At 42.7% G+C, this 13044-nt stretch overlaps 1 protein-coding gene across 4 annotated transcripts in view; it reads left to right on the forward strand.

The window, feature by feature from the left end:
• The first annotated feature begins 5426 nt into the window (after positions 1 to 5426).
• The window catches only part of MARCHF1 (membrane associated ring-CH-type finger 1), a 508234-nt gene continuing 500616 nt past the window's right edge, over positions 5427 to 13044 (forward strand). For 2 of the 4 annotated variants that reach the window (XM_063920437.1, XM_063920435.1), the window contains exon 1: positions 5427 to 6315. In XM_063920437.1, the coding sequence (XP_063776507.1) occupies positions 6226 to 6315 (90 nt within the window). In that variant the 5' untranslated portion in view covers positions 5427 to 6225. The remainder of the gene's footprint in view (positions 6316 to 13044) is intronic. The other 2 variants (XM_063920436.1, XM_063920438.1) reach the window with 2 other exon arrangements.

The following is a 13044-nucleotide window of genomic DNA, read 5'->3' on the forward strand; positions in this document are numbered from 1 at the left end:
GTACGCACTTTGCCATTGCCACAATTAAAATGCGCCACAAAGCAACAAGACCATGGTGCTCGGCAGCATGACAGCTCCTCCCACTTTGTCAGGGTTACTGGGAGTGCGACAGTTGCTGTATTTTCCTGTTATAATGGAGGCATTACTATATATTATTATTGAGGCATTACTATATATTGTTATTAAATTGGGGGCATTACTATATATTTCTATTATACTGGAGGTATCACTATATATTTCTATTATACTGGAGGTATCACTATATATTTCTATTATACTGGAGGCATTACTATATATTTTTTGCCTTGCCTCCAGAATACAAAAAAAAAGGGGCTATGTCATGTGGCCACACCGCTAGTGTCATGTAGCCACTCCCACTAGCAGCATGTGACCACGCCCCATCACAACACATGACCACGCCCATTTTTCGGCACTCAGTACCCATAAGAAAATATTTCTCCACTGCCGGCGCAGCGCCGGTGTCCGTCAGCACTAGTGATCAGACTAGTGTCCAGCAGCACCGCACTTGTAATCAGACTCACAATAAACTATAGTTCCCAGCAGCCCTTGCTGCCGGGAGCTCCCAGCAACAAGGGCTGCTGGGAGCTGTAGTTTATTTTGAGTCTGACTACAAGTGCGGTGCTGCTGGACATCAGCGCCGCTCCAGCAGTAACAGACTCTCACCAGGTACAGTCTGACAGTACTGCTTTTCTATCCTTTGGCCGCGGGTGGCACAGCCAGGCGGCGCCCCCTCCTTGCCTAGCGCCCCTGGCGAGTGCCATCCTGGCCAATAGGTAGATACACCCCTGCATACATGCACACCAACTTTCAGTCAACCGCTGACCGCAAAGTTCCCACCATTGGCTACAATGGAGCGCATAGGCGCTACATTGTATCTGTGCCGTGTGCTGCCTGACAGACACTACAGGAGCACACAGCCAATCAGGAGAGTGCCATGACGTGGCGCTCCCTGATTGGCTGAAGGGACCCTCTTTGACACGAGTCAGGGGAAGTCCTGGCAGTCGGGGAAAGGGGTCCCATGTGTAAACATGGGGCCCCTTTCAGTGCGTGGTCGGGTTTACGTTTTATTATTTTGCAAAGTACGTGGATTATACAAAGAACGGAAGGTACACTGGATTATGTGAGTATAATTTTTTTCACAGGTACCCCTAGGATTCTACATGGAGAAGAGGACCGAGCCTCGTGGGAACATAGGTAAGTATGTGTGTATGTTGGTGTGCATGTATGTAATAAAGTTGTACTGTCACAGTGTGTGTGTCCTGTTATTATTGGGGTATTTTTTTAGTAGTAGTACTACAGGTACCAGCGGGCCCGGTTTTCCACCACATGCTGGTACTTGTGGTTCTCCAAGTACCAGCTTGCGGGGAGGCTTGCTGGGACTTGTAGTACTGCTACTAAAAACAATATTCACATTTTGTAAACAAGGCTATCAGCCCCCCATCCACCGCCCTTGGATGGGGAGACAGCCTCGGGCTTCACCCCTGGCCCTTGGGTGGCTGGAAGGGGGGGACCCCTTGATTGAAGGGGTCCCCACTCCTCCAGGGTACCCCGGCCAGGGGTGACTAGTTGGGGTTTTAATGGCACGGCCGCAGGGACCGATATCAAAGTGTCCCCCGGCTGTGGCATTATCTCCCCAGCTAGTGGAGCCCGGTGCTGGTTTCAAAAATACGGGGGACCCCTACGCTTTTTGTCCCCCGTATTTTTGGAACCAGGACCAGGCGCAGAGCCCGGTGCTGGTTGATTAAATATGGGGGAACCCCTGTCATTTTTCCCCCATATTTTTTCAACCAGGACCGGCTCAAAGAGCCAGAGGCTGGTTATGCTTAGGAGGGGGGACCCCACGCAATTTTTTTCTAACTTTTTTAAGACTTTAATGAAGTTTTTAAGGTACACAATGAAGCCCTGCACGGATCTCACAGATCCGGCCGGGATTCCTTGTGTTTTGTCAGGCAGTGTTTTACTCATCACTCCCGTAAAACACTGCCTGATATTACGAATCACATCGACATCGGAAAAAACGAATGTGCAAAACTCGGCAGCTTAGTGAATGACCGTATCAGGATTCAAAAAGTTGCAGTAAAATGCACCCAATACCATTCGAGATCAAACACCCTTCAAAACGGCAAAAACACGAATATTAGTAAATAAACCCCATTGTGTTTAACACCATTTAAGAGACTCAGATACCATACTCACCCATGGAGCGTTAGCAGAAAACAGTGCAGGAACACAGTTGAGTAAGCTTATTTGCCAGAAACTACACCTTTTTAAAAAACTTAGGCCTCCTCCAGTATGTAAACCTTAAAAGACAAGTGTACCACCTTACGAATGCAATATATCACATATTTGGCTAGAAGCAGATATGTGTTTCATTTGATTTAGGTATGTTTTTGGCATTTCTGTTCATACAGGAGCTCATGTACAGTTGGACGTATGTTAAGGCAAGGACCGGGTTCTCTGACGTAATCAGCAGCATGCTGCAGTAGGAGCTGTAAAGATCTGTTTAAGGCTTCAATGCGCAAGAGGCATCACTTTTACGATACGATACAATACGATACATTTATTGTCATTATCAAACAAAATTTGACAAAGAACTTCGATTGTAAAGCACACCAGACATTGGGGGTAATTCCAAGTTGATCGCAACAGGAATTTTGTTAGCAGTTGGGCAAAACCATGGCCCTCATTCCGAGTTGATCGGTCGCAAGGCGAATTTAGCAGAGTTACACACGCTAAGCCTACGCCTACTGGGAGTGTATCTTAGCTTCTTAAAATTGCGACCGATGTATTCGCAATATTGCGATTACAAACTACTTTGCAGTTTCTGAGTAACTTCAACCTTACTCTGCCTGTGCGATCAGTTCAGTGCTTGTCGTTCCTGGTTTGACGTCACAAACACACCCAGCGTTCGCTCAGACACTCCCCCGTTTCTCCAGCCACTCCTGCGTTTTTTCCGGAAACGGTAGCGTTTTCATCCACACGCCCATAAAACGCCGTGTTTCCGCCCAGTAACACCCATTTCCTGTCAATCACATTACGATCGCCGGAGCGATGAAAAAGCCGTGAGTAAAAATACTATCTTCATTGTTAAATTACTTGGCGCAGTCGCAGTGCGAATATTGCGCATGCGTACTAAGCGGATTTTCATTGCGATGCGATGAAAAATACCGACCGATCAACTCGGAATGAGGGCCCATGTGCACTGCAGGGGAGGCAGACAACATGTGCAGAGAGAGTTAGATTTGGGTGGGGTGTGTTCAATCTGCAATCTAATTTGCAGTGTAAAAATAAAGCAGCCAGTATTTACCCTGCACAGAAACAAAATAACCCACCCAAATCTAACTCTTTCTGCACATGTTATATCTACCTCCCCTGCAGTGCACATGGTTTTGCCCAACTGCTAACAAAATTCCTGCTGCGATCAACTCAGAATTACCCCCGATGATAAAAAATTTGGACATAGGTATATAAAAAGCCACAATAACACGCATGTGAGAGATGACACATTATTCCCAATGAGTGTTTAACATGCGCACAGCAATTGGGAAGAAGCTATTCCGTAGGCATTTGTGCGTGCCTTCACTGATCTAAAACGCTTGCCAGAGGGCAATTTAGCACAAAGAGAAGCAGATCAGACATTATACACCTAGTTCAATTTGTCAATCTTGCTGCAGAGATCTTTAACAGTTTGCAACTGAACCCCAATAATTTTACCAGCTAAGGGAACCAAGCGCTCTAACTCCCCTTGCTCATGAGCGGTACAGTTTCCGTACCAAACTATACTTGCATAGGTTAAAACACTCTCAATTGCACATCTGTAAAAATGTATTAACGTACCAACGCCCACACCTGCAACCTTAAGATGGCGAAGGAAAAATAAGCATTGGAGAATCTTTTGAACTATTACCTGAATATTAACCACCCACGATAAACTGGAGGAAACATGGATATCTAAGAATTTAAAGGACTGAACACACCCTTGTGGGTCCCCCGTACTTATAGTTACAATTTTAGACAGAAGGTTACCTAATTGTACCTGCTGGGGTCTACTTGATAAGAAGTCTAGTAACCAATTACAAGTAGGTATACCAATACCTAAGTCAGATAGCTTACCTATTAGTGACCGGGGAATTACGGTATTAAACATTGAACTAAAATCGATAAAAAGAATCCTTATATAACACCCTCGCTGCTCCAGATGACTGAGAGAGGAGTGTAAACTGTAAGAACTGCATCCTCGGTACATCGGTTTTCTCGATAAGCAAAATGGAAGGGGTCGAATGTCCTAGGGATATAGGATTTAATATGCTTCAATACAAGACGTTTGAGGCATTTCATAATAAGAGAGGTCAGCGCAACAGGGTGATAATCATTGCAGCATTTCGCTGGACCTTTCTTGGGAATAGGGACGATTGTAGTAGTCTTTAGACATGTAGGAACAATACAATTAGTTAGGGAGAGATTGAATAGTAAAGTCAGTATCCAGCTTAACTGGTTAGCGCATCCATTGAGGACCTTTCCAGGGATCCCGTCTGCAACAGCAGATTTCTTAGAAACCACTCGTTGCAGACAATCTAAAACTTCACTTTCTGTAAGCACTAAGGTGGAATCATCAGTGCCAGTAAGTAAGGGAATAGAAGGTTCTTTTCATGCACCAATTTTCCATTTCCTTGCTATGTTGTGAGCAGAGTGGGGGCTCGGTGGATGGAAAAGCACCCACCAACCTCTGTTGGAAAACAAATCTTTTATCTGTACCACTGAGTTGGTGGGGTGCTGTGTTTACCAGGCTTAACATGTTCACCTGACACTGATGTATGTATATTGCTTTAATGAAAAAATGCATTTTCATACTACTTAAAATAGAAAAAAGATTTATGGTTCAGAATCGGTTGCAGCTTCCACTTTACAACTGGTTACACTTAAAGAGGCGAAATAAGGGAGGGAAAGGGTGCGCAAGCTTACAGTACTGTAAGGTCTTTTTCTCCTACGGTACATGTGACTGAGCCAGAGGTGGACAGAGACACATGGGAGACCTCTTGTAAGGTTCATGCCAATGTCCATCGCTGTAGCTGATGCTGCTGTTGTACAGTTTGTTCCATTATTCATTAAGCTAACTGAATGTCAATGCTTTCTCCGTGAGAATTTGGTCACTTTACAAATTAGAATTTTAATCAGCACTCGCAGCAGGTATTGTCATAAATGCGACACAAAGCAAAAGTTAATGTCTTTCATTGTAATAAGCCAGCTGCTTTAAATGCCAAGCTTATATAAATGTGTGCAGCATGTTATGTGCCAGCATAACAAGTAAAGGGTGTGTGTGTGTGTGTGTGTGTGTGTGTGTGTGTGTGTGTGTGTCTGTGTGTGTCTGTGAGGTTTTACGTTTATTTCTTAGTTTCTGTTGCTTGTGCTGAGCTGCAGTTGCTGATTATGCCTCATGTACACATACAGTCTGCACACACAATACAGCAAGTGGAATCTGCTTTACAACCAGCTCCAGAATAGCACATTGCTTCTGCCAGTGTGGCACTGCTTTTTACACCTGAATCACTCACTGCTGTTCCTCACTTGAAGGCAGATCCTTTGACCTAAGCAGATTAGACGCATGAACGACACAGCAAGCTATCTGTGCTTTTCAAGGAAGAGATTTGGCTCCAAAATAGGACACTAAGCTTTTCAGCCTTATGCCTATTTACCTAGTCAGCACGATGCAGTATCTCAGGGTGCTCACTTGCCTCCTGGGGAATCAACTGGGAAACAAAAGCAGAAGTGGCAGCCGCTGCAAATGTGGAAGTCTGTGCCATTAGAGGAAACACTTGCTAATAATGGCCTGTGAGACCCAGGTTTCCTTGGTTTCCATGGCAGCTATTAGGTACCATAGAAATTGAATTGCACACTGCTCCTGGGGGAGTGAAAGGGTGTTCGAATGACAGAGCATTACCTGAAACTTGTCGTGTTCATCTTTTGGCAAAACTAACTGGATTATGTCTTCATTTTTTAATGAATTTTGTGTCTTGTGCTTTTAGAAGATCCGGATTTACTGTGAACATTCATTTCCAATAATCTTTTTTTTTTTTTTCTTCCTCCTCGTGTATAGAACTGATCTTGGAAAATCAAGGATATGAGCTATTACACAGGTGGGCTACAAAGGGGGAGTGCAAGCATCAAGTATCCAATCAGGTATTGGTTACCTGTAGCACCAACAATATGCCCCTGCAACAGATTTCTGTAGTCCCTGTACGGGAAACAGCTAGCAATGGGAGAAGTTCAATGGGAAAAAAGAACAAAGAAGTTCAGGTCAGTACAAGATTGTTCTTCCTCAATATGACACTGTTCTCTGTGACAATACTGCCTGTTAAGATGAAAGCTTTACATAAGAAGCATCAATGTTAGCAGCAACGTGTGCTTTGCTATGCTTGCTTGATATAATAAGACGTTTTTATGATTTCCATATGATTCATCTGGCTTTGTTATATGAAATTACTTAACATGTGTCTTAATAATTAGGATATTTTTAGTACATTGCTTTTATTTGTAGACTATCAATGGTTGGATGATGTCCAGTATTTAATTTATATTTAATGGAACTACAGTTATTAATCATGTTCTAAGCAGTAAATGAGTATTATTATTATTATTAATTATTATTATTATTATTATTATTATTATTATTATTATTATGCCACTACAGTATTAAAATTAGATATTAACTTTTTAGGTTTATATTTTACTTATAGCAATACAATTCAGTGACTGAATATCTGTGCTATAAAACAATTATTCAAGATACTACACATAAAAGCTTTTATTAGTATACTTATTAATGCAATTATGTTACAGCGATAAGATGCTATAATAAGCACAAGTTAATCTTTTGTCAGGAGTCAGTCATTTTTTCTGATCATATTCTCATAATTAATTATAATGCAGAACTTGCTCTAATGACTGGAGAGCTTTGTGTGCTTTAATAAAGGACGGATTAATATGATGGAATGTTTCTGAATGAAGGAAATGTGATGTTGCACTGACTGACATTGGCTATATTTGATTATGTAAAGATATAAAAATAAATAAATAGCTTTGAATTTGGTTTTGATAGTAATAAAACACATTATAGCCCAAATAATAATATACAAAGGAATTATTGCCATGAGATACTGTATTTTGCGAGGAAGCACATAGTGCCAATAAGGCTTACACTATGCAGTACATTCTAAACTCCCGCTTGCAGGGCACTCTCTGATTGATATATCTGTCTGTATGTTACGTCCCATGTAATTCAAAGTGTGCTGTAGAATATATTGGCTATGGTTGTATAGGTGATAACTGTCATTTTCATCGAGAGATTTTATAAAAGCAAAAGCATGCTTGTACCTGTAGTGTGACCACTGTTGATGTGACGCACGTTATCTGGGGTGACCTGGGACAAATAGCCCTGACATTTAAGCACAACAGTTCAGATCTAAGAAGGACACATTATATAATACAGTGTGCAACCTCTTGGGTAGGTAAAACAAACTTAACTGTAAACTTACTGCACCTATATCTTAAGCAGTTCTGCCATTTGTCATAATGTTATACAAGCAATAGTCACCACATTAACTTCTAAAGCTAATATTACTCTAGGACTTTGAATTCTGTCTACACTGAATCCTATGAGGAAAGGGGTAAAGAGCATAATTGCCTACTTTCAAGAGCCCATCTCCGGGAGGAGGGAATAGCCAGGATAGCCAGCTGGCGGTGGATTGGGGGAGTGTTGTGGCAAAAGAGGGGCTGTCTGGGAGCGTGGTGCTATAGTGTAGGCTGTGGGAAGAGGGGCAATGCAAGAATGTTCACATCATTGTGGATCCCCACTGAGCAATGCTGATATTACTGGCATTGTACAGCAGGGGACATGGCTACGATGATGCGATTGAGTGCAAATCGCGCCATCTGGTTCCCCGTAGATGCAGTGGATCTGAAGGCAGACAGAGCGAGGCCCGGGAGGCTTGGCCACCTTCTCCGGGGGCCGGGAGTGTCACACGAATTTTGCAAGCCTCCCGGCCATTCCGGGAGAGTAGGCAAGAGGTGTCAAAAATGTGACATCATATTTGATCCTCTCTTGTAAATGTTATGCGATACAGCCAAACAAATACATGCAAGGTGTATATTAAGTACATTATAACTCCTTTTCCTTTCTATGTACTCCCCTTCTGTATCCAAATACTGCTGCATTATTATTTTCCATTGGTCAAAGCCGTGCTGCAGCTCATTATCTGTCAGCTGTCTCAACAGCTCTGTCGTTTTCTTCTTTACCTCAGTTACTGATGTAGAATGGGTTCTCTTGAGTACAGTGCTAGGTCTGGCGAGTATGGAGGGTGTTCTGGCACTGCAGTCAGTTTCTCGGCCAAAAACAGCTTCACAAAGAGAGCTGTGTGGGCTGGTGAGTGGGTGCATTTTTCCACATCTCTGGCCTCTTTCTTCTGATTCTTTCCTGCAAAGATTCTACAACATTATTGTAGTAATATAAATTCATTGTTGCACCTTCTGGTGCCCAGTCTGACAAAATAACACCCTGATATCAAAGAAAAAAAATAAACATGGCTTTGAATTTGGATTTGCTATGACTTGTTTTTTTCCTTCTAAGTGATGATGGTGTTTTCCAGTGCATGAACTGGTGTTTTGTCTCAGGATTGTACTGGAAGATCCATGTTTTATCACAAGTACAGTAATAACTTTATCTAAAAAAATGTGAGTCCTCTTGAATTTGTCACAAAGTGTCTGTAAAAATTGGCTTTCAATTTTCTATCTGCGCTGCAGTGAGAAGCCTTGGAGACATCTTAGTACAAACTTTTGTCATGTTAAGATCTTGGTGTAAAACAGTTTCCTCATTGATGTTTATCCTTTCGGCTATCATGCAGATGCTGAGTTGATGGTAAAGTTTAACAAATATTTAATTTCTTTTCCACTTTTCATTTTTGTGCAAGGCCTTTCTGGGCACTCTTCATCTTTAACCAGAGCTGGCCCATACCAGTATGATACCCTAGGCAAGATTTTGGCTGTTGCCCCCTAGCACCTCCACTAGTTCCGCCTCTGACCTAGCACCCCTTTCCCAGCACCATCACCCCTCACCCATAGCAGTCCTCATTTTGGTGTTCCTACCCCGTATATTTTAAATAGGAACAGTGTGCACATTCAGCGTACAGCACAAAAAGGGGTGTGTTCTTGCTGGGAAGGGGCATGGCAACACAATAGTACCCCCAATTCAATTTATGCCAAACTGTAGTGCAACTTTATTCATATTTTAACATGTGACAGTGTCCGTAATTCACGTTACATCACACAGTAGTACCACTTTACTATATGGGGGTCATTCCGTGTTCATCGCTTGCTAGCAGTTTTTAGCAGCCGTGCAAATGCATAGTCGCCGCCCATGGGGGAGTGTATTTTCGCTTTGCAGGAGTGCGAACATTTTGTGCAAAACAAGACCAGCCTTGTAGTTACTTATCCTGTGCGATGATTGCTGCGACAAGTGACACGGTAATGACGTCAGATACCCACCCAGCGTTTGTCCATACACTCCCAGAAAACGGTCAGTTGACACCCAGAAATGCCCTCTTCCTGTCAATCTCCTTGCGTTCGTCTGTGCGATTGGAATCGTCGCTAGAACCAGTGCAAAACCACAATGGACTTCATACTCGTACGACGCGCGTGTGCACTGTGGTGCATACGCATGCTCAGATTAGCCATTTTTATCACTGATCGCTACGCAGCGAACAACGGCAGCTAGCGATCAACTCGGAATGACCCCCTATAAACGTTACTCCTCACTGTAGTGCCCCTTATTCACATTACGCCACACCATGTTGCTCTGTATTCACATTAGACCACACAGTAGTGCCCTTTCTATACATTATACACCTAATGCCACACCTTATATACACCTTATACACCTAATGCCACACATTAGTAATGCATTTATACACATAATATCACACAGTAATGCCCCTTACACATTATGCCAACCTTTATTAATGCCCTTATACACATAATGTCCCTTACACATATGCTGCAAGTTATTAATGCCCTTATACATAATGACACACATAATGTCCCTTTCACATATCCCGCACATTATTAGTGCACTTATACACATAATGACACACATACTGCCCCTTACACATATGCTGGACACTATTGCACAACCAAACCCCCTTCACACAGCCCTTACACTGCCGCTAACACTGTGACCTCTGCCTCTGCTTGGATACAGACGTGTCCTCATACATCTTGCCTCAATACGCCATTCAGCAGGAAATGCCTGGCGTGAGTCAGTTGGAAGCTTTGCTAACGTTGGGCGCCTTTTTTGATGAAAATGCATCTTACTTGCATTACTATGTAGCTAGGCTGCACAAGCAGCTTCTGCTGATAAAAATTATATTTGACATGCCTATATTCTGTGTGCAACTGTGACTGTATCTGCATACAAAATGCTATGTTACTGTGATTTCCAGGAATACACTGTAACGTAGCATTTCATATGCAGATACAGCCGCAGTCATACACAGAATATAGGCATGCTGCATATCATTTAAATCATCAGAAACTGCTTGTGCCCCTAAGCATTCCAACTGCCCTAGGCATTTGCCTAGCTGCCTATGCCTAGGGCCGGCTCTGTGCAGCTGTCATATACTGCCTCTCCAGTCTCCAGTCGCCCACTATCTTATTGTTATCCAGTATTACAATTTTGTGGCATAAATGGGAGTATTTTTAACTACAGTATTATTGCAGAATTAAAGTCATAATAACAAAAATGTCTGCATGTTTATATGCATATATATTTATACACAGTCGAGTCACATTATTATGACCACCAGTTAAAAGCCAGAGTAACCGCTGTATGCAGCACGGACAGCAGCTAGACGGGCTGGGAGTGACTCAATAAGGTGCTGGAAAGTTGGCACAGATACATTTTGATGGTGAGATGCTCCACTGTAGCATGTCAGTCGGCCCTCACACACCTTCGTAGCCGATGTTCACCTCTCACATCAATGGCGCATGGTGCTCCACAGTTTCCATGTCAGTTATTCGCAATGGTGCCATTTGTCCAGTCACGACACACCTTTACCACAGCAGCATGCGAACAGTTCACAAACTGCACTGTTTCAGAAAAACTGCCACCCTTAGCCTGAAAGCCAATAATCATCCTTTTTTGCAACTCGGATAAATCGCCTCTTTTACCCATGACAGCAACAAAGTATATGTATGCAGATGGCCTATTGTATACCCTATATACCCACCAAGTTTGTGCACGAAACATGACATACTTCATAGCCTATGCGCTGCTGATGTCAAATGTAGGAGGTGGTCATAATAATGTGATTTGACTGTGTGAAAGTACTGTGACTCCGAAGTGAGTGTAAATAAATAATACTATTAAACTGTAGTTTTTGTACAATTTAAGTGTCTTCATCAATGTGAATCACGACAATCAATCAAGAGAAGAGCAGGAGCAGCAAGCAAATCCTAATGCTCCAACTGCTGTAACCAGTCATAATGACAATACTAGTCCTTCAATGTCATCCTAAAGCCGATGCTCAAGGGAATAGTGAGTTTAAGTCAGGGCATCTAAGATATACAGTGGTAAAGAAAAAACATGTCTATTAAAGGGAAAGAGTAGCGCAAAAAAAAAAATTTGCAACATGCCATTCACCGCAAGCAGCGGCAAAGATAAACCCAGGCCTTGTCCTTTATTTATGAGTGGTGGTTCTGTCAGGGAGACATCTTCTTCTGCCTTTCATGACTATGCCAGACCTTATCACTCAGAGTCTAGAAGATGTGTAAAAAAAATAAAAACCACTAAGGCAGTAGAACAAATGGTGTGTTCAGAACCATCACACATACCTGAGTTGTCCATCATAGCTATGTGTGAGTCTGATTCTCACACTGTCCTCATAGAGAAGCCTCTTTCGCCTCTTTCCACCATTTCTGCATCATTGGTAAAAATACTGGCTTATTTATAATGGGTGCAGTGTATGTGGGGGGACCCACACCACACACCCTGCACCCATTATTTTTAATACTTACCCTCTGGAGTCCCATAACGCAGCAGCAGTGCTGCAGAAATCACTGGAAAAATGGTGTGGCTTTTTTGCAGGTGTTTCACACATGCGCAGCAGGAAAGTCTCTGGGAAAATGGCCACCATGCGCATGCAATCTAGGCTCTGAGACAGCACTATGGTCTCCTAGGGACCCTAGTTCCCAGAGATACTTCACTGCTGGCTAGAGAGGATGGGGCCCAGACGGAGCCTACACACAGGCCTTCTCCTCTCTACATCTCTAGATACGCCCCTGTGAGGTGAGTTGTACAAATAAAGATGGCGATGAAGAGATAATAGAAATTCAGAATGCTTGTGTGGAAGAGAAACAGGATAAGGGGATCATCTGACACTGAACAAGAGGATGTTGATGATGTTTGTGTAAGTCAGCCACCAGTGGCTGCATTTCTTGCCTGTGATAAAAAAGAAAGCCATTGTGATGCCTGGGCATTAGATCATAAAAGCCACCTCTTGGGTGTGGAAAATAATTTTTACCCAAATCCTGACAATGTTTGTGAAGGCAGCTGATCAATTTGTGAGGCCAAAGTTAGTAGCTGGGCACCTCCTCCATGTTACGTCATTTCTGCCGAGTTCATGAAATTTATTTTACAAGATTATAATGTAATTAACATCCTGATCATCAACCTCCTCATTAGTGATTAGAGATAGTCCTTATAAAAAAAATTGGTTTTTGGATGCCCAAACAAATCAAGCACTTCAGCCACAAAAGTGTCAGCCCTTGTCACGGAAGTGCTTGATTTGTTAAACTATGCATGTCCTTTTTCATATCAAACATAAAAGTGGGTGGGAGGGCCCAAGAACAATTCCACCTTCACCACTTTTCTATTCAAGATTGGCTGTAATTTTAGGGGGGCACTAGGGATGGTCTTTTTTGCATAGATATTTTTGTTTGTTATATGTACTTTAGTGCTATTTTTATTATAGGCTG

Source organism: Pseudophryne corroboree, chromosome 1, assembly GCF_028390025.1.
Source record: "Pseudophryne corroboree isolate aPseCor3 chromosome 1, aPseCor3.hap2, whole genome shotgun sequence".
NCBI lineage: Eukaryota > Metazoa > Chordata > Amphibia > Anura > Myobatrachidae > Pseudophryne > Pseudophryne corroboree.